The sequence below is a fragment of the Anomalospiza imberbis genome, chromosome 3 (assembly GCF_031753505.1).
Source record: "Anomalospiza imberbis isolate Cuckoo-Finch-1a 21T00152 chromosome 3, ASM3175350v1, whole genome shotgun sequence".
Taxonomy (NCBI): Eukaryota; Metazoa; Chordata; class Aves; order Passeriformes; family Viduidae; genus Anomalospiza; species Anomalospiza imberbis.
The window spans coordinates 44253-65801 of NC_089683.1; the positions used below are offsets into that span (position 1 = coordinate 44253).

Consider the following 21549-nt stretch of genomic DNA (forward strand, 5'->3'; position numbering starts at 1 on the left):
CATGTTATATATCAATTGGTGCATTTTTCACTTTTTAAGTCCAGAGGGATGAACCAGGAACCAGCTGCAGTATTCTGTAACAGTCTGGTTTATGTAAGATAAAATTATGACCTTGCTCTGCTCTCACCTACTTCTTTTTGTCCTCAACTCCCTCACTACACCGTTAATATTCACTTTTACCCTCTTAAACACATTTTTCAGTTGTTCTGCAAATGTCTCTGAGGACTCATTTCTTTTGCTTCTAGAAATTCAACAGGGTTTAAGACCAGACAGCACATAATGAACACATTCTGAAACATTGTGGTGTATTTCACAGAACTACTCTAGCAGAGACCTTAATAACTATGTTTTGTACAGTAACTTTTCCAGAAAGCTTGGTTTTAATATGCAGATTCTCTTTGCAATTGTTATATAATTTCATTAACATTCTTGATAAAGATGTCAAATAGCTGCAGAGTATGGGATTCTCTAGGACAAATCCTTATTTACAATTATTTAATATCAAGCATTTAATGTATTCCGCTGATGCTTGTATAACATGTGGGGCCAAGAACAAGGCCTTAGAGAAATTTATGATGTCAACAGCTACTTTTACCAAAACGGACTTGTAATTAATTAAAGAATAATATTTACAGAAAACTCTTCTCTGTGAAACCACGTTGGCTGGGTCTTACTTATGATGCCCTTTAATGTCAGTTGTTGGTGTGTCTGGGAGACAGACTAAGCTGTACTTACACTCATCACACAGTTTGTCTTTTTTTAAGTACTGGCACACTTGAGTTTTGCTTTGGGGGCCTGGGAGGGTTTTTTTGGGGTTTTTTTTGTTTTTTTTTTTTTTTTGGAGGAGAGAGAATATATTTTGGGTTGGGAATTGTTTGGTTGTTTTGTTTTGGCTTTTCTTAATCCTCAAGGATTTCCCCATTGTTCCAAGATTTGTTAAATGTCATTAATAATTCAGTAATTTTCATGAGATCACTTACCATCCTTCCCTGCAAGTTATGCAGTGCAGTAGCTTTAAGGTTTAAACTCTTTTAATAATGCCATTTAATAACGTGGCAAAAAAGTGGAGCTGTTCTGTTGGGAGGAAACGGTCACACTGGGTACACTTCACACAGAGATATCCAGTGCAGTTTGTCATTCCTGCCTGTATGGAACAGTCTGGTGCTGAGTGTCGCATGTGAGAATGGAATCATTGCAGTCGTGCACTTAGCTCTGTCACTGTCAGGTAGGGGTACATCCCATTAGTTTGTCATTTCTCTCTTGGTAAGGATACCACACCTGTGCCAGGCCAGCTCTTCCACTGCTTCACTTTCCTTGCAGTGACATTACCTATAAATCAGATGTTTCCATGTGCCACTGCAGGTATTTGGGAGCAGAGCCATGGCCTGGGACCAGCTTCTGGAGCAGTCTGGTCCTAGGTGCTTGCTGGGTGACCTTCCTGGCAAGTGGAGGGTTAATGTCATCCTGGGACGCTGTGGGACTGATGCTGGTAATGAAACCAGCACTGAACATGACATTATTTCTTCATGTGTTGCTTGGCTCTGAAAGCCAGCTGCCTTCAAAATTAAGTAGGTCAATCTTCTCATTAAAATATAGTGGAATGCGAGTGAGATTGGAGGGGCGGTGGCTATATTGGACAGCTCTGCTGAGACATTAATTAGCACAGTGTCCTCTTTTATGCATGCTGTATTGGGTCCCAAAACCCATCTGAGTTACGCTCAAAGGTCTTCTAAATTGGAGGCTTCTGTTTTCAAAAAGAGCAGTTGCATTTCAGAAGCAAGCCTCTATCTTTCTTCAGAAGCAGGTAACAAAAGCCAGGTAGTTATTCAGACACAGCCTGCACTGGACCATAGAATGACTAGAACCAGAGACATGGTCCCAGTGATTCCTGGGGAGGCAGACCCAAATTGAAGGTTGGGAAAATCACAGCCAGTGCTGTCAGATTTTTTTCCAGTTCTTCCCCAAGGCCAAGGAGGCTCTTGGCCTTCTGTGCCCCTGCAGCATGGGCTGGTCCCTCACCTGCCCTTGGCCATAGCCCAGGCAGTGCCAGGCAGGCAGAGCTGCCCTGGGCCAGGACAGGTGGCACCCGTGGTGCCAGGTGGTGGTGGCCAGGATGGGTGGCATCCGTGGTGCCATTTTTGTGAGCAGCTCCTTCATCTCATGGGAGCCAGAGACCAGCCCGTGCAGCACTAAGAGCTACGGGAAGGAGGAGGGCTCATATGCAGAGGAAGGATGTGAATGGGAGACAGACTTAATCTAATTTACGTACTTGGTAAAGAGGTAAACCTCAAAGAAGACTTTTCCACACATGGAATCATGGAAAGCTTTGGGTTTGAAGGTTTAAATGTCAACTTTAAATAACTTTAAGTGACAGCTTTAAATGTCAACCAGGCCAAGGCCCTGCCATGAGCAAGATTGTCTTCTACTAGATCAGGTTGCTCAGAACCCCATCCAACCTGATCTTCAATGCTTCCAAGGATGGGATGTTGCATACAAGTAAAGAAAGTATTTAAAAAGACCTTATAAAATATAGTTTAGACCCTACTAGTCTAGCTAAGCTAGCAGTCAGTTTATAACTTCCCATGTAAAAAATCATAAGAATTAAAGCAGTTAGCACAACAAACTAGTCTAGTAAGAAAACTGTTTGCACTGGTAATAAACAAGAAATCTGTCCCATAAAAATCAAAAAACAAAATATGTGAACTAACCAAATATAGAGAGATTTAACAAACATACAAACATACACCCTAGTCATTTACCAACCAGTAAACTAAATATCAGTATATTGTTAGCCAATTAAGTCTAACACAGTACCTTCTAATATTTCCTATAAATATAAGCTTTGTAAATAAGGAATGGGCTTTTTCTGCATGAAGAAACTGGATCCCATCTGTTTTACTGCAACATGGGGACACTCACCACCTCTCTGGGCAGCCTATATGTGTGTCTGGCCACACTCATTGTGAAAAACTTCCTTACATCTAACCTAAATTGACTCTCCTCCAGTTTAAACCATTGCTCCTTGTTCTATTGCACCAGGCCCTACTAAACAGTCCATCTCCATCATTCTTGTAGGCACTGGAGGGGCTCTGAGCTCTCCCTGGAGCCTTCTCTTCCCCACACTGAGCACCTCCAGCTCTGCCAGCCTGGCTCTGGCCCTGGAGCAGCTCCGTGGCCTCCTCTGGTCTCACCCCGGCAGCTCCAGGTCCTTCCTGTGCTGGGAACCTCAGAGCTAAATATCTTCAATCTGATTTTGCTGCAGCTGCAACTGGAATTTCCAAAAACATTTGACAAGGCCCTGTACCTCTTTAAAAAGCAAGACTGCCACGCATTAAACAGGATGGTTGTCTTGTTAAGGGCTAGAGGAAGCACTTGGAGGAGACATTTGGCATTTTCAGGGGAGTGAGGCCACTGCAGGGGTCCACATTAACACTGGACTGTTCAAAATGTTTCCCTCATGACACAGGAAGTAAACAGGCAGGGACTAAGGTCAGGTTTGAGGATTACATGGAGCAGTAAAAATTACAAGGTAACCATGAAGAAGTGCTAAAGCATCTTAGACTACTGAGTGGCTGGGAGATGAAATGGCAGATGAAATTCAGTATTATAAAATGAAAGGCCCCCAATAACATCTATATATTGCCCTTGCAGCCCCTCAAAGATGGTTTGCATTGGTGTTCAAAATGGGGATATCCTGAAAGCCTACAGGATTACTTCATAACTCCTTACTGCTGAACTCTTCCCTCATCAAAACATCTTGCCATGCTACACCAAATACCATCTTTCAAGACAGACTCCAGCCACCCTGGCCCCTGCCTCTGAACTGCTGCTGTGCAGAGCACAGGCAAAGCAGGGAGGACACTTCCAGCCCAATGCACTGGCTCCACGTGCTGCACCAGCTCTTGCCTGCTGCAGGGACAGATCACATCCCTGGCTGGCTCAAAGCTCTGAGGCTGATCTGCACAGCTCCCTCCAGGTGGGGTGGCTGGCTCTGTGCCACCCAAAAGAAGTCCAGTCTCACGTCCCTGGCCACCTCCCATCACCAGCCACTGAGGCAAGGACTACCCCAGAGCAGCCCTGAGCAGTAGAGGGAGGTTCTGTGGCACCAGACCCCTTCCAGGCCTGGTGCACGAGTGGCTCTCCATCACATGAGCTGCCCAGTGCCCTGTGTCACTGTGTCAGTGCCTTGTCTCGCTGTGCCATGTCCCTGACAGCTCCCTGTCCTATGCCATGGAGGTGCAGGCATCACCCAGGGCTCCCCTCCTTCCCACGCCCCCTTGGCTCTGCCCCCGGGCTTGTGGAGCACTGCACAGCGGGGCAGCTGGGCTTAGCACTGCACTGAGCACAGACAGGTTGGCAGGGCCAGGCTGGCTGGCAAGCACACACTCTCCCCTTTCTCCAGGGACTTCATCTCTGCTCCCAAACTACGGGAACAGTCACACAGTCAGCACAAGCAAACACAAGGAGCAGATCCCAGTGCCAGTGATGCAGCTGGCAAATTACTTTGGTCCTGTCAGAAGCAATGCCAGAGAGAGGGTGTCAGGAGAATGGCACCAAGACAGAGGTGGAAGAGTGCCTGGAAACGAAATCCCTATTCTGCAGTCTCACCCTGAGAGGACGATCAGCCCTGGTCTCCATGTGGGCCAAGTCAGCATGGACTGAAGTTCTACCCCTGACATGGAACAGGCCATGCCAGTCTCTGCAGCAGCCACGTAGATGCTTGGCAGCTGTCAGGCATCGAAAGAGAAGCTGTCAGCACATCCCCCTCAGTTTCATAGTTTCTAGGCTAAACAACTCAGGATAATTTAGGCTTTCACCATAAGCTGCTTTGCCCAAAACTCCCTCTTAAGGGAATTATATTGGGTTTGCATGGCAGGGTTTTGGTAGAGGGGGGGTTACAGGGATGGCTTCTGTAAGAAGCTTCTAGAAGCTTCCCTCATGTCCAGCAGAGCCAAAGCCAGCTGACCCCAAGACAGACCTGCTGTTGGCCAAGGCAGAGCCCATCAGCAATGGTGGCAGTGCCTCTGGGATTTAAGAAGGGAAAAACTGTGCACAGCATCAGCCAGAGAGAGGAGCAAGGGTATGTGAGAGCAATGGCCCTGCAGTCCTCCAGGCCATGCAGAAGGAACAGAGGAGGTGGTCCAGGCTCCGGAGCAGGGATTCCCCTGCAGCCGGTGGCGTCCAGGGGTAGCAGGGACCCAACTACAGCCCACAAAGATCCACGCAGGAGCAGAGACCCACCTGCAGCCACCAGAGATACATCGGAGAGCAGAGACCCACCTGCAGCCCGTGAAGGAGCCCATGTGAGAGCAGAGGAAGACTGTGAGGAGCCTCCCCCTGAGAAGGAAGCAGTGGCAGAGACACACTGTGATGAATCTATCCCATTCCCTGTCCCACGACACTGCTGAGGGGGAGGAGGGAGAGAACTGGGGAGTGACGCTAAGCTGGGGAGGACAGGAGGAGTGGTGAGAAGATGGTTTTATGATTTGGTTTTATTTCTTATTGCCCTACTTTGACTTGATTGGTAATAAATTAAAGAAATTTCTCAAAATTTAGTCTGTTTTGCTCATTACAGTAACTGGTGAGTGAGCTCTCCCTGTCCTTATCCCAATCCATGAGTGTTTCATTATATTTTCTCTTCCCTGCCCAGCTGAGGGGGAGAGTGATGGGGCAGCTTTGATGGGCACCTGGTATCCAGCCAGGGTCAGCCCAGTGAGTTTTCCAGGCAGTGCCAGGTGAGTTTTCCAGGCAGTGCCAGGTGAGTTTTCTCCCTCCCTATAGCCCAAGCTCCTAACTGGACACGAAACCCAGAAGAGATCCCAGTACTAGCAGGCAGGGAATCGGGCACAGAGCCAGAGCAGGTTCCTTGCAGGCTGTATGTCCGTTACAGAGGGCCACAACACCCCCTTTTGTATGGCAGCTGCTCACTGCAGAGCAGCCTTTGCCTTGAGCTCCAGTGTTTGCCCAGTGCTCCATTCTCTTGATGAAGAGGGTTAAGTGCCTCACGTTTAGTGCTGTGTCCTTTTATCTGAGCAATAACAAATAAACTTCTTTCCCAGGGGTGGGCTTTGATAGAGCTGCTCATCAACTTTGATCAGTTGTGTGTTCACTGACCATGACAGTGCTGAATGCTTTTGCTGTTGATAGACTTGTCAGATCACTTTTCAGCTCCTCCAGGCTCTTGGCTTTGGTGGCTTCACATGCTGTAAATTATCTGGGAAAGGGCTGAGTGATAACACTATTATGAGTATATTGACACACAGGAAACCCACATCTCAAACACCATATGCTGTCTAGTTGTCCCATATTAAAAGGGTAAAAAATAAATTATCAGTTGTGAAAGATGACCAGGGTCTGCTGTGTTGCAGATGGTGCAGTGCAGATAGATAGCAAACTGTTATTACTTGTTTCTTACAATAGAAGCTAGGAAGCGCCAGAAGAAGTAATTTGGCATCTGGTCTAAATGCAACAGAATAAATTGCTTTTCACAATGCACATAATTACACAGCAAAACTCTTGACTTCACAATACCCTGTAATAATAGCAAGTAGAAATGTCTGTTCTTGGGCAGTACTGAACTCCCCAAATACAATTATGCAGCAGATGGTAAAAAGATGCCATCACAAAATATATAAACAAACACAAAAGGAGGATCAGGAGTTATTAATGATTAGTGCATTTACTTATTAGCAGATTGACTTTCCACATTTAATAAAGTTCATGACGTGTTGATGAAGTGCTGATATCCACAAACTGGTGACAGGTCTGATCCTGTTCCTTGGCTGAGGACAATAGGGCACTTCCCTGCAGCAGCTTTATAGAAAATGTCTGTGGTTTGCTGTACCCTTGCCCTCCATTATTATCATCCTCACAGGGAATTAGTGTGTTCATTCCCCCTTTAACGGGAGTGAAATGGAGGATACAGCAGCCAGCACACAGACATGACAAAGTGGATGGGAATGAACTCTCACAGCAACTTTGGACATTTCCTTTCAGTGAACGTGGAGACAGCTAACGTGAAGCAGCAGTCAGACAGCCCTGGAGAGAGGACATGGTGGGCATGGGGCTGGCTGGGAGACAGGGTCTGGGGGTGCAGGGGCAGGTGTGGCATTCACACCCTGCCCAGCCCTCCTGTAGGCCAGCCAGCAACTGTTTGAGGGGCAATGCTCAGCAGGAAAAGGCCATCTGAGTCACAGCTGTAGCTGCCAGCGGCTTCCACAGGCACAGCTAGGTCACAACTTAAACCTGCTGGGATCCCTGACTCAGGAAGAATGATGTGCAGGACTCCAATGATTTCAGGAGGCTAGTTAATTACTGTATTAAACTACATTATACCATAACTATATTACACTATATTACACTAACAAGAACTATCACCAACTAACTAACTAGAAAACCTGTGACTCTCTCCTGAGAGTCCCGACACACACATGGATCCAATTGGTCAGTGAATCCAAACACCATCATCAGAATCCAATCAAGCAATCACCTTGGGTAAACAATCTCTGTACCACATTCCACATGGGCACAAGCAAGGAGCAGCGAATGAGGTAAGAATTGTTTTGATTCTCTCTTCTCTGCTTCTCTCAGGAGAAATCCTGAGAAAGCTAAGTCTCTCTCTGTTCAGAAGGCATGTGAATACCACAACAACTGGCCATGGGAGGCTCTGGAGCAGGAAAAAGGAGCAGCCATAATATGGGGGAAAGAATTGCAAGAGTGCTGTGTCCCAGGAGAGGAACAGTCACAGAGCTCCAGGACCCCCAGATCAGGACCCAGGTATTGCAGGTCAAGTCATGCTTTCATAAATCTGTGAATGCTCACCTCACACCAGTTAGCAGCTAACTAAAGCTTAGATTAGGGACACAAAACCCATGCATCCTTTGTGGGTTTCATTTAATCAATAACACTTACACACTATGAAGTATGGGGCAGATTCTGCACAGGCAGAATCAATCCAAACCTTTCCCAGTTGCCGAGGTGCTGATGCGCTGGGAGTTCTTGCTGGTGTATTCCTCTGGTGGGCAGAGGAAGGTGGCAGCAGGGCGATGTGATGCAGGTACAGGAGGGTCCTGAATGATGGGCAGGACATTCTCTTGCTACCAGCACCACCCCCAGAACCTCACATTTGCTAGGGGCAGGCTGGGACTTCGGAGCCTGCAGGCCAGGCTATAGAGGTGAGGCTGGGATCTTGAGGCTGCTGCTGGATTTCCCCACTGAATTTGAAGTACAAGGCACTGCGAGGCATATAATACAATTTAGATGCATTAGTTCCTGATTTGTGATTGCAAATTGAATTTTGTCTGGCCAGAATCCCAAATACTTAAATGATAATTAAATGTGTGTGGAGAATTTGCACTCTCAGTATTTATTATTTATAGACTGAACTCACAAATACAAATGCCATCACCTGCTCCCAAAGCACACCATGCTTTGAACAGCCTGTGAACAGTCACTGAACTCCCAGGATTGTCCTAAATGGCACAGCATGTCCTTTCCCATGTCCAGCACTGATCTGGAAGGTGTGTGAAGCCTGGGAATACCAGCCAGCCAACAGTGATGCCTTGGGTGATCAGACACAAAATTCCCCAATCACAGCATAATTCTCACCCTGCACAAGCAACAGGGCTGCACCCTGAAACACAGGGAAAGGACATAAAAGCCTGAACCACTTTTAAGTAGTTTGGGGGAAGGATGCAAAATAAACTGTCCACCTGTTTCTGCTATCCAAAAAATTGCATTGCTCACTGATACCTAACACTCACAGCACTGCACTTTTCAAATAACATGTCTGAGCACTCCTGCGCAGGCCACAGCAGTGCTGGGCAAGTCAGGGATCCTTGCCTGGTGGCAAAGACAGGCTATGGAGCAGTCAACACTAACACCCACAGCTAGCTTTGCAACAACCAAGTGCTTCTCACAGCGACCAAGTGAGAAGGAACCTTGCAGAAAAGACATAATTGGCAAACTGTTCCTGTAAAACCAGGTGCAGTCACAGTTTTACAGTTGCCAGCTCTACTCTTGGCTTTCCTGAAGTTCCTTCCCCATAATGCAGACAGAGGGAAAGGAGCTTTGAAACAGGACTCTGCTGGGAAAGCAGTATCAGGCTCACCCTCCTCCTCACCACTGTGGACTGCAGCAGCAATGAAGCTCAGCACAGGAAAGAGGAAGTCCTGATCTGCCAAGAGCAACTGAAAAGCAACATTGAACAACCTAGATGGGACCATTTTGATCACCTCACCTGCCATGCAGCTGCAGAGTTAACATAAATTTTGGCAAGCTTCAGTTCTCACTTAGCTGGAACTTGCCTTTTGCACACAGGCACTGCAGATTAAATCCTTCACATGGCAACATGACTACCCTGGTCTTCCACAGCTCTCCCCAAAGCACAGACCAGTTCTCCTGTAACTAGGAAAGGCCTTTTCAAGTGACCAAGTAAAGAATTTTAGGGGCCCTAGGGCACTGTACTATGGATGTCTGTGCCCATGTCTGCACACATGCCCACACCAATGTACTTCTGCTGTGGGCTGATCTCATCCAGGGCATGGTCTAAGCTACCATCGGGGTCCAGCTATGCTACACAGCAGGACAACATAGGCTGCAGCCAAGGACATCAGCTGGACAGAGAGGAGCCTCAGGAGTTCCCAAGTCTGCCCAAAACCACAGCTAGGCTGAGGCACCTTAGCAGCCCTTGGAACCACAGATTCCATCTTGGCTTGACTCCTCCTTCCACTCTGCATTGCTCACATAAAGTAGTAGGTTACTGCTGTAAGGTAATGGAGGATGATTTGGGTTGGTTTCCTTATTTCTCTACTGCTTCATTAGGCACACCCAGTGCTGCCTTTCCTGGGATGGGGCAGAGCCCATGCCTGTGTCGTCAGGCACACGTGGAGGAGCATCCCGGAGGGTCAGAGCACCCCCAGGTGCAGAGGAGCTGTGGGAGTGTGCCGGGGGCACCAGCCCGAATGTCGGCATCTGTCGGCGACCAGCAGTCGCGACAGCGGTGCTGCTCGCTGCGCCACGCGTGCCGGCGGCCCACGGCCCAGGACACGTGTGTGCCTGCGTGCGGAGCCTCCCGTGCGGGGAGAGGGGCGCTGGGGTTACCGGGGCTGCAGCATGGAAATAGTTGGCACTGGGGACTGCTGGCGGTGCAGCACGGGGAGAGCGGACGCTCGGGGCTGCCGGGGGCGCAGCCTGCGGCGGGGCGTTGGGGGTTACCGGAGAACGATACCGGGAGCGGCGCTGGCGGTTCCGGGGCTCCGCGGACACGGTGGGGGCGGTGCCGGCGGTGTCGGGGTACGGCTCGGGGGGCTGGGGGCGGCGCCGGCCGCGCCGGGGCACGGCTGAGAGGCGGCGCCGGAGCCGCTGCGGTGCCGCTCGGGGGCGGGCCGGGCCCGGCGGCCGTTCCGCCCCCCCGCGCTGCGGCCGGGGCTCGGCCCTGCTCCGTCCCGCGGTGCAGGGAGCCGGGCCGGTGCCAGCGCCGCGCCCGGCCGGGCCGCAGCCCCCGCCGCCATGGCCCGAGTCTCAGCGATGATCAGCCCGGTCCTGGTGCTCTTCGGCTGCGACCTGTGTTTCGTGCGAGCCAGTAAGTGCGGCCGGGCCGGGAGGGCACCGGGGCTGCGCGTCCCGCCGGGCGGGGACACCCTGCCGGGCGCCCGTCCCTGCTGTGGGCTGCGGTCCGCGCCAGACACCCCCGCCGGCCTCACTGCAGCCCCGGCGTGGCCTTTGCCGCGATCCCCGAGGACTCCTCGGGCACCTCCGGGGCGCCGCGGCCTCCGAGTCCCCCGTGCCCTCGTCCCCTCCCCGGGGCACGGCTGCTGCCGCGCTGCCCTTCCCGGGGCTCCCGCCGCGGCCGGGAATGGGCGCTGTGCCCCGGGGGAGCTCCTGCCCCGGGCATGGACCCTCAGGGCTGCGGCGGGCTGGGGCCGGCCGGGTGACGGGGATCCTGTCCCTTCCTGCCGGTGTTCGCTGGAACATCGAGCTCAGCGCACCCGAGGCACCGCTGTCCTTGTGTCCTTTGACTCGCCGGGGTGGCCCGCTGTCAGCAGCCGCTTGCTGCTCTCTGTTTGCCCCTCGACAGGTCACTGAGATATCAGATGGAATTGCGAGTACTGGACGTGTTCTGCTACATTCTGCCGTGTTGCAAAACACGTACTGACGGATTCAGGAAGAGATGCAGTCAGGGGTGTTAAAAAAGGGCCACTTATTTTTAGATGTGCAGTCTGGTGCTTACTCCCTGCTGCAGCAGTAAGTTGGGCAAACATCTGGGTGCCCTTGAGCAGCAGCCCCAAGGGCATGGGCCGGGGGGCAGGGGTGGCCCACTCTCCGGATCACAGCAGGATGGCGAGGGCACTGGTGAAGACGTGCCCCGTCCCTCATCCCTCTGCAGCACCACATGTGCCAGCATCCCTCGTGAAAGGTATCTGTCTGGCCCCTTTGCTGACCCATGGAGCTGGGATGCATGGCATATCTGGTCCATGTCCATGCTGCCCACCACCCATCCCTCCCACTGCTCTCTGGCCATCCCTCCCACTGCCCTCTGGCCATCCCTTCAACTGCCCCCTGTCCATCCCTCCCAGTGTCCAGCCTCAGGCTGCAGTGCTGCTAGCTCCTGTACACAGCCCAGCTCTTCCCACCCCTTAGTCAGGCCCAAAAGGAGCACGCTGCTGTACAGACAGCACAAAACCTGTGCTAGGCCTTAAGTCAGTGACCGTGCTTTCTGTGGGGGTCCCTCTTTTGTAATATGGCTTTAACAAAAAGTGAAGCTGGATCATTTATAAGTGATGTAGAATTATTAGCAGTTAATGGATTGAGCTAAACAGTGGCACACTTTTCCCAGAGAGCCCAACAGCATCTTTATGACTTTACAGCCAGAATGTGTTGGCTTCAGAGAGCATGCTTTTTGGAGCTCTTGCATTCACAGACCTTTATGGCAATAGCTTTGGCACAAAGCTGCTCTGAGCTCAGCTGCAGAACAGGCTGAACAGTATTAGGTGCAATGTGGGGATTATACACAAAGCTTTGTCCTTTGGAGGTCTTGTTACAACTTTGAGGTCTCATCTTGAATTTCATAGAATCCTGGAATGGTGTGGTTTAGAAGGGACCTTAAAGCCCATCTCATTCCACCCCCTTGGTATGGGCAATAACACCTTCCACTACACCGGGGTGCTCCCAGCCCTGTCCAGCCTGGCCTTGAGCACTTCCAGGGATCCAGGGGCAGCCACAGCTTCTGTGGGCAACCCGTGGTAAGACCTCGCCACCCTCACAGGGAACAATTTCTTTCCAAAATCCCGTCTAACCCTGGCCTCTGTCAGTGAAAAGCCATCTCCCTTCTTGTCCTGTCACTTTGTCCATCATCCCTCTCCAGTTCTCTTGGAGCCCCTTTAAGCAGTAGAAAGGGCTCCAATATCTTATCAGAGTGTTCTCTCCGGGGTGGAGAACCTCAGTTCTCCCAGCCTCTCTCCAGAGCAGAGGTGATTTGGATTAGATAGTGCTCTGTGTATCTAGGGTGAACTTCCCACGTTTTGACTTCTGAGGCTTCTTGTCTTGTCTCTTCCTGACGGGTGTGCAAATCCCATGTGCTCACAAATGTATTTTCTGCAGTTCATTCAGCATCAAATTGACCAAGGCACACTGGCTGTTGTAATGCAGAACTGTAGCCTGGACACCAGGTCTCGTGTCACACAGGCCCAGGGCTGCTGGCCTGGAGTGTGCACCAAGTGTGCTCAGGGAGCGTAGGGTGGGGTGCACTGACAAGCCACGTGCGTGGTGGCTCCGCTATGCCCCCATGTCCTCTCACCCTTCTGCTGCTGAGTGACAGTCCCTGCACAAGGCATGTGCAAGCTCTGGCTAAATACAGCTGGAGCACTTGTCAGACCTGTGTGGACTCAGCAGCATGGCTTGTGAATTGGTGCAGTGCTTTTGTTCTCCGATCATCAAGTGACTCAGTCCCAGGGCAGTGTCTCAGCAGTCCCAGCCTGAAAACCTCAGCAGGGACAGACTGGGCACCTCGCAGAAGCCTAGAAAATTCCTGAGCAGGGCTGGACAGCTGCTACAAACTCCATCCACAAACTTCTGTGTCACAGAGATGTCAGAGCCCATCTTTAAATTCCTCACATACACTTAGAGGTTGGTAGTCAAACTGCCCCCATCACGCATATTCAGGACTTTTTAAATTATGTTAGATGTAAAAAAAACCCACCTAATTCATTACTGTGGATGTATCCTGTGAAGCACCATGTCCTGTTCTTGTGCCGAGGCCAGCTGGCAAGGTCTGGTCTGGTCATATCCATGGTATTAAACTCACGAGTTCCAAAGAGGGAGGCACATCAGTGCTACTTGTGAGGAATGGTTTTCTGGCTTGTCATAGCTTCCAAGCCATGCCCAAGAGTGGTTTGGGCACATACTGGGTGGTGCAGACCAAATCAGGTCTTGGACCAATCTCCACCACTGGATTCTTGGGCTGTTCTGACCCCATTGTGTCTGCTAGCACAAACCTAGCTAGCAACCTAACGATGGTAACCTAGGACAACTGTTGTTATGCTTGAAGAGAAGCAGAAACGAGCAGCCCCCCATAGAGCCACCCTTGGAAATGCCTGTGTCTGGGACAGCCCAGGCAGGGGGCAGTTGTTTGCTGGCTGACAGGGTGCTGCCTAAGTTCGGCTGTGAGCTGAGCAGCTGACCTGACCCCACCTGTGGCTGGGGCTGAAAACCAGACAGTGATGGAAAATGGCCCAGTGGGAAAGAACCTGGGGGTGCTGGTTGACAGCAGTTAAACATGATCTGGCCAAGAAAGCTAAGAGCATCCTGGCTTGTGCTAGCAATAGTGTGGCAGCAGGAGCAGGGCAGTGATTTTGCCCCTGTGCTGGACACTGCTGAGGCACCTCAAATCTGGCCACTCACAGCAAGAAAGACATTGAGGGGCTGGAGTGTGTCCAGGGAAAGGAACAGAGCTGGGGAAGGGACTGAAGCACAAGTCTCATGGGTGGTTGAGGGAGCTGGGGGAATTCAAACTGGATAAAAGGAGGCTCAGGGGGGACCTTCTTACTCTCTGCAACTCCTTGACAGGATGGGGAGCCAGGGGAGGTGTCAGGCTGTGCTTCCAGGGAACAGGGACAGGACAAGGGGGAATGGCCTCAAGTTGTGCCAGGGTAGGTTCAGGTTGGACATTGGGAACAATTCCTTCACTGAAATAGTGGTTAAGCATTGGACAGGCTGCCCAGGTCAGTGGTGGATTCATCACCCCTGGAAGTGTTCTAGAAATGACTGGACGTGACACTTGGCAATATGGTTTAGTGGGCATGGGGTTATGCAGTCAAAGGTTGGAGTTGATGATCTTGGAGGTCTTTTCCAACCACAATGATTCTATAATTTAATCTACAGGAAGCTCAGCTCCTGTGCCAACAGAGTATATACACCCAGGCAATGGACAAGGCTGGGTCTGCAGCTCTGTTCAGCCTGTTCTGCTGTTGGCTCGTAGGCAAGCAGGGTGTGCATGCAGACAAGGCTTAGAGATTCCCTCCCTCTCATAGGTTAGTGATGAAGCAGATCCCCACAGGCAAAACTCTACACAGACACACTCTTTGTGGGATAAAGAATGTTTGAGTGTATCTTTGAATCCTTTCCAGTTTTCCAGACTCCTTTTCTGAAGGAGAAAATCAGAACCCTGTGGTGTCCTTGTCTCTGGCAACCCCGTCTTCTGGTGGTGTGTCAAGCTTCTAGAGACACCCTCAGTCCCAGAGTCTCTCTTAGAACATGTTTTCTGGGCTCGCCTCTCTGTTTTAATTGCCCCTGACAGACCACAACCCTGAATTTCTCAGAGTGGGAACCACAGCCTTCCTCTGGTTTGATCTGAAGCTGGGTATATTCAGATGTGAATGAATGCACTTAAACAGCTGGCCTGCAAAAATCACCATTTTTGCAGTCACTCTAACTGGGGTTGTTGTTGGTGTCACAGTTGTCCTTTCTCTTGTTCTCAGGTGCCCCCTGGACCTCTTTTTCTATATAAATCACAGCGCTGACCCTGTAGCCCTAGCCTCTACACAGGCAGCTTGTAGCTAACTAACCTTTTAATTGGCCAGTATATGATAAGTATACTAATTGACTAACCTTATAAAAATTGGAGCATTACTATACCACATACGATTTTTGCCATATTGTGTACCTGAAAACTTTCAAGTAAAGGTTTGCTTATATATTCACTCTTAATGTTGTTGGGAAGATCTATTTTCCAGGCATTACTGGAACAGCCAGCTCTGCCTTTGGCATTGGCCTTCTCCCATGTCTTGGAGCAAGGAGTAATTCCAGGCAGAGGAGATGCCCAGATTGAGTAGAGTGTGTTTATTTCAAGGTGCCCCATTTTTCTGTCACAATCAATATATCATCACTGTGTCTGGGCTACTTCCTATGCAGTTCTGGGTGGTGTGGCAGGCATTTGTGGCATGCCCATCCATGGGACAGCCCCGGAGCTCTGCACCTGCACACTCCTCATGCACAGAGTGGGCAGCTGCCTGCCAGCCCAGGAAGCACCGTGCTGTGCTTGTGTTGCTGCTGGCAGGGCTCAGGCTTCCCCATCTGCTGTGCCACTCATATCCTGGGGACGAGTTCACCAGGGAGGGTGCTCCCTGTAGCCCTAGCCAAAATGCTGCCATTGGCAGGTATTGGAGAGGCCCCTTGGTGATGTGCAGGGCTGAGTGCCTGTGCTGAGACATCTTCTTTTGCCTTTTTCCTGTGCCTCGCCACGGTCCATGCCTGGCTCACCCAGACAGGCCACCGTCCCCTGTCAACGTGACTGTGACGCAGCTGAAGGCAAACTCTGCCACAGTCTCCTGGGACGTGCCAGAAGGAGATGTGGTCATCGGCTATGCCATTCTACAGCAGGTATCCAGGATCTGTCCCCAGGGGACTGGGGACACTGATTACCAGCATGCTCCTATGTCAGTCCTTTTTCCGCACTCCGGGGCTCCTCTGGCATCTGCCCGAGGACATCTGTGCTGCTGAGCAGCCCTTGCCAGGCTGCCCCATCTGAGCCATCCTGATGGGAGGCAGAACACTGTGGGCTGCATTGGGGGTAGTGCCTCCGATAGCTTCCCTGGGATTTCTCTAGGTAAGGATGCTGCCTTGGCCATGGCATAACCCTTCTTTGCTTGCCTTGCTCCACCTATGCAGCCCTGGGTGATGGTGCCTTGTCCAGGGAGGTGCCTGGCTCTCAGGCCATGCAGGCATGCTGAATAGGCAGTGCTGGCCAGTCTGGCCCACCCTGGGGTGGATGGTTGCCTGGGAAGGGAGGAGTGAGGGCATAGCCCTGCAGCTGGGGACCTGTGCCTGGTGCAGCTGGCAGCAGCCTCCCGGGGGTGACAGCTCTTCCCTCTGGCAGAGGCAGGACGGGCAGATGCAGCGCTTCATCCGGGAGGTGAACACCACCAACCGTGCCTGTGTGCTGTGGGACCTGGCAGAGGATGCTGACTACATCATCCAGGTGCAGAGCATTGGCCTGTATGGGGAGAGCCAGGCTAGCAAGCGTGTCCACTTCCGCACCCTGAAGGAGACCGACCGTCTGCCTTCCAACAGCTCCAACCAAGGTGAGGCACCTCCTTCCAACTTGACCAGGTGCTGCTGGTGGGGCCACACCTGGAGGCATGTACAGCAGATGGGCAGGGATTCCTCAACCAGTGAGGAAGGTGCTGCACTGAGCAGCAGGCTGCTGGGGACACACAGGGTTGTACAGGCTACTGTTGTGTCCGCTATGTGTCCACAATAATGTCCCCAAGCCGTGGTTTGCAGCCCTCCTATCCTAGATCTTGGCACCTATTCAGCTAGGCAGACTGGCCAGGACAGCTGCTGGGGCCTGCCCAGCTGCTGCCTGTAGGAAGCCAGTACTGAACAGACACTCAGATCTCCCAGTCTGCAGGCTACCCAAGGACAAATGACAGAGCGTCGTGGTCTCCTTTACTAATGTCTGTGTTGCCTTGGGGTTACCTACAAGCTGGTCCATGAGAGGGAATCAGAAATCCAAGAGAGATGATGCCCCATAGAGGGCGCGGCAGTCTGTCTCCAACAGTAACCATGAGAGGGGTCCTGAGTATGGCAGGGCAAGCAGATGACTGCCTTTCTTCAGAACTTCTGTGTTAAACTGACCTGACCTGCCCTGGTCGCTGTGTAGAGAGAGACCTTAGTGATTACTGGCATGCATTGTGCAGTCCATACATGAACCTAAAGAAGCCCTTGGAATCCCTGACTACCTTTGTAGCAAGGATGGTTTATCTGACACAGGAAGGCCACAGGATGCATGTCCTCTCCCCAGACAGGATGTCATCCCACACCCTTCCTTGTTTGGGGGAGGTGGGCTTCTCTCCTTTGGGGTTTCTCAAATCCTCCAGTGCTGCTGTAGTGGGAGGGTATCTGCTGCCAGCCCTGCTTGGGGTCTCTTCTCTGCAGGTGACATCACCATGGAAGGGCTGGACAAAGACCGGCAGCTGCAGACAGGCGAGATTATTATCATTGTGGCTGTGCTGCTCATGTGGGCAGGTGAGTGCCACAAACAGTGTTCTGGTGGGCTGAGGCAAAGGTACAATCCACGGTTCACAAAGAGGATGTGGCTCAAGAGAGTGCAGAGGCACATTGCTGAGGGTCTGGCACCCTTCCTCATCAGTCCCCCGAGTCTCTGTAAGTGCTGGAGCCAGTGGGGTAAAAGGAGCAACCACGGCCACTGCTCAGCAGTAATGGCCTGGAGTATGTTGAAGAGCAGGAGACAGAATGGGACCTGGAATTACAGGGTGGGAGCATCCCAGCTGACAGTGACGATTGAGTTGCTTGGGCCTTAGATGTCGTGACTGATAACACTACTGCACTAGCTGGTAGAGGCTGTTGCCTCAGTCTGCTAAAGCTGCAAAGTGGGTGGTTTGCTCCTGCATAGCACAATGAAAGCCAGTGCAGGCAGCAGGCTGCCCTGGGAGCACGGGAGCCTAGGAGGTAAGTCAGCTCCTGACTGGTCACATACAGCTGCTGTAAATAGGAAGTCATTGATCCCCTGCTGCCTTCCCAATAAATGTGGATTTTGTAGTGGCATCTTGCAGAAATTTCTCCTTGCCCTGGCCTTGACACTTTCTTAGGGCACTGGAAGAAAAATACAAGATGACTGCTGGTAGTTTACACCTGGGACAGGTTGATGTGTCAGGATGCCAGTTGGGAGGAGTCAGGCCCGGTCTTTGTGTGCCTCTGTGTTATCACACACACGCTGGGGGTTGAGTGAGTCCAGCATGGTCACCCTTGGGGGCATTGCTCCAGACTCCTGTGTCCAGGGTTCCCAGGTGTGGGACGTACTGCATGAGATGCATGCTGTGAAAGCATTACAGAGGGACTGATCTCACAGCCAGTTTGCACAGACAAAGACAAAGGCTGGCCTTTGTGAGGGTCATAAGCACCAGCTCAGTAACTTTAATGCCTTGCTAGAGGCACTCCAAAACCCACACAGCTGCCCACTGACCTCACTGTCCCTGTTTGAGTGCCTCAGCATCTGCCCTTGGTGAGTGCTGATCACCTCATGTGGCGCAATGGCCTTAGCCACATCTGTGCCCATCTGCCCAAGGAAACTGGCCTGGCCACACATGCAGAGGTACCTGGGGTGGTGCAGGCTGATGCAGGTGGGTTTGCAGCACGCCAAGGAACCCTGGGCACAACTGCCCTGCAGCTGGGATGCTGTGGGGAGGGCAGACAGGCAGCCACTGTGAGGGAGTCCTTCATCCAGTGTGTCTTTGTGCAGCGGTGATCGCCCTGTTCTGCAGACAATACGATATCATCAAGGATAATGACTCCAACAACAACAAGGAGAAGACAAAGCCCTCCTCAGAGCACAGCACGCCAGAGCGACCGAGTGGAGGGCTGCTGCGGAGCAAGGTGAGTGGGGACGGCTGGCAGCAGGGGTGGCATGTGGCGTCTGCAGCCCAGCCTGCACACAGTCTGGCTCTCTCCAGAAATGGAAACACCCTAGCTTGTGCTCTCACCCCAAAGACTGAGGACTTTTAGAGTTCAGGGAGCCCTCGTCTCTGGAGCAGTGTGTGTGCCCCATGGGTGATTGCAGGAGAAACATTGGAAGAGACGACAAGCTGGGATAGCTCTTGGATTGCAGGGTGGTACCTGAGCTCTGACTGTAACAGAGCCTTCATCATGCTCCTCCAAGGCTGCACCTCTCCTGCACAGATGGACAAATGGACATGCTAGGCAGCTGTTCTCATGGTTCCTGCACTGGTCTGTCACTGCTCCCTTTCTGCCTTACCTGCAGCTGGCTCTGGGTCATTCCAGAGCCTCTTCCTCACCCTGATGGAAGTGCTGTGCCAGGCTGTGGAGGGAGCAGTACCTTCATCTGGCTGTTCCCTCAGCACTGACATTACTCCCATTGTTACCTGCCAAAGACAGTGATTTATAGCCCCAGTGCTCTAATGGGACCATATGTTAGGGGTTTTCTTGTGCCTCATCTGCTGCCTCTGTCAAGGGTGGGAACTCCCCTCACTATGTTGGCTGACTGCCCCACCGATTCCACATCTTGGTTTCCAGCAGATGTCAGGAGTGGAAACTTCCTGTTTGGACTTCAAATCCCCAGTTCCCCTCATCCAGATTTTTCAGCTTGCTGATTACCCCTTGCCAGGGTAGTCCTCCTTTTGGATCCCTACTCCAAAGTGACCCTGCTCTGCTGAGGTCTGCTGGTCTTGATGCCTGCTGCAGGCTGAGGGGCTCTGACATCGGGTCTGATCCCAGGGGTGCAGCAAAGCAGGGTCTTAAAGCAGATTTTTCTCTCATAGAAGAAATCTCCCTCTGTCAATATCATTGAGGTGTAAGTGCAACACCAGCTCTGCCGTCTGGGATCTTGGGTGTCCTGCCAGAGCCACAGCAGGCCTTGGAAGAAGAGGCAGCACCAGGCGGGCCGCCTGGAACTCAGCATGCGACGACACACGTACCAGAACTCCCGCTTTCCTGAGGGCACCTGTCTGCGGATGTGCACGGAGCCAGCTCCCGAGCCATGCATGCAGAGCATGGCCCTGCCCATCCCACACCTGGCCCTCCTTCCCTCCTGGGGGAAGCATGACGTGAGGATGGGTGGGGGGCCACACCAGCGGCTAGGGTAGGAGGGAGCCGATGGGCTGAGGCACTGGCCTGAGGGGAGGCCATGTCCCTGTGCACCGCCTTGGCCAAGGCCCAGGGTGCAGCTGTGGCATTGGATGCCTGCCCGGCGCCAGGGGCAGACCTTGCTCGCAGCTGCCCGTTTGGCCTTGGAGTTGCTTGCAGAGAGCAGGAGCTGCTCCCCTCAGGGCCCCGGGGCTGCAGGAGCAGGGCAGTGCAGGCACTGCCCCAGCACTGCCAGGTGAGCTGCGGCATGTAGGAGAGCTTGTCTGTGGGGCTGGGCCCAGCCAGCACAGGGGACGAGTGGATTGCTGCTGGAGAACAGGGCTCCACTGTACCCTGTCATGGCTGTGCAGGGCCTTCAAATTCTCTGCCTACTGCAGAGGACGAAGACACGAGGCACGATGAGGTGCTAGTGCTGTCATAGTGCCTGGCCAGCCCGCAGAGCCTGCAGCGGCGCAGGGAGTGCTGGTGGAAGCCCCGCAGGGCTGGGGGAGCGGGCAGTGTCAGGGCAGGGCTGTGGCCGTGCTGTGTCCCCAGAAGGGCTCAGTGCTGGCACATTCAGGCTGTTTGAGGGGAGCTGCCAAGAACTTTCTGAGCAGCACGGTGCCTGTGCTGCCTGGAGGAGACAATGTGGTGAGGCCTGCAAAGTCTCTTGGAGGGAATGGGATGAAACAAGGAGGCTCCCTGCTGCCCTGGCTGCTGCTCTCCATGCTCTACTCTGCAGCCTGCCACAGACAGGCTCTGCAGCCCTGGACTCAAGCATCACAGGATCCAGTGTCTTCCAGGAATAAATCTCCCAGTAAAAGCACTTTCAGGACTCTTCCTTCCAGGTGCTGCTCAGCTCCTGCTGCAGGACTAGGTGGGGAAGGGACAGGATAAGCAACTCCTGTGGCAGGGTCTTTTCAATAAAAGCATCCTGGCTCAAAGGCAGCATCAGAGCTTCAGGTGTCTGTGTGTGTCCATGCATGCATGCATGTACAAGTTCTTGAATGCACGTGTCCTGGCCCATGGGAGATCTGTTCCTGCATGCTGTGCAAGAGCTGGAGGTCCTCCACGGTCACCTCGCACCCTCTGTCCCTCGAGGGAGAGCTGCTGCTGCTGCAGGCTGGGCTCTGTGGTGCTGCTGGAGCAGCTGCAGGCTGTCCCACTGAGGGTGACGTTGTGGCTGCTTCTCTGCAAAGCAGACACATCCCAGCAGCAGGGCCAAGAACGGGGACAGGGTCTGACCCTGACAGGCTGCTGGCCGGAGGGGCCTGGGCTGCTCCCTGCTCAGGTGAGGAGGGGGGTACCTGAGGAGCAACAGCACCATGGCAGTGGGATGCAGCTGCTGCTGGGCTGTGACCTGGGCTGCAAGGAGCATGGCCATAGCTCCAGAGACACAAACACCTTGTTTTGCCTGCTAGCTCTTTTTAAGGAGGTACATTAGGAAAACTA

General features: G+C 52.4%; 1 protein-coding gene across 1 annotated transcript; it reads left to right on the top strand.

The window, feature by feature from the left end:
- The first annotated feature begins 10364 nt into the window (after positions 1-10364).
- FNDC4 (fibronectin type III domain containing 4) lies at positions 10365-21053 on the top strand. The gene is made up of 6 exons (XM_068183037.1): positions 10365-10582; positions 15761-15876; positions 16373-16577; positions 17434-17523; positions 18758-18891; positions 19794-21053. The coding sequence occupies exons 1-6, from the start codon at positions 10510-10512 to the stop codon at positions 19827-19829; spliced, it is 654 nt and encodes a 217-aa protein (XP_068039138.1). The 5' UTR covers positions 10365-10509; the 3' UTR covers positions 19830-21053.
- The last annotated feature ends 496 nt before the right edge of the window (positions 21054-21549 follow it).

Coding starts and splice junctions, on each gene's coding strand:
- FNDC4 (XM_068183037.1), top strand. CDS start 10,510: ATGGCCCGAGTCTCAGCGATGATCAGCCCGGTCCTGGTGCTCTTCGGC. Junction 16,578..17,433: donor TTCCAACAGCTCCAACCAAG/GTGAGGCACCTC, acceptor TCTTCTCTGCAG/GTGACATCACCATGGAAGGG. Junction 17,524..18,757: donor TGTGCTGCTCATGTGGGCAG/GTGAGTGCCACA, acceptor GTCTTTGTGCAG/CGGTGATCGCCCTGTTCTGC.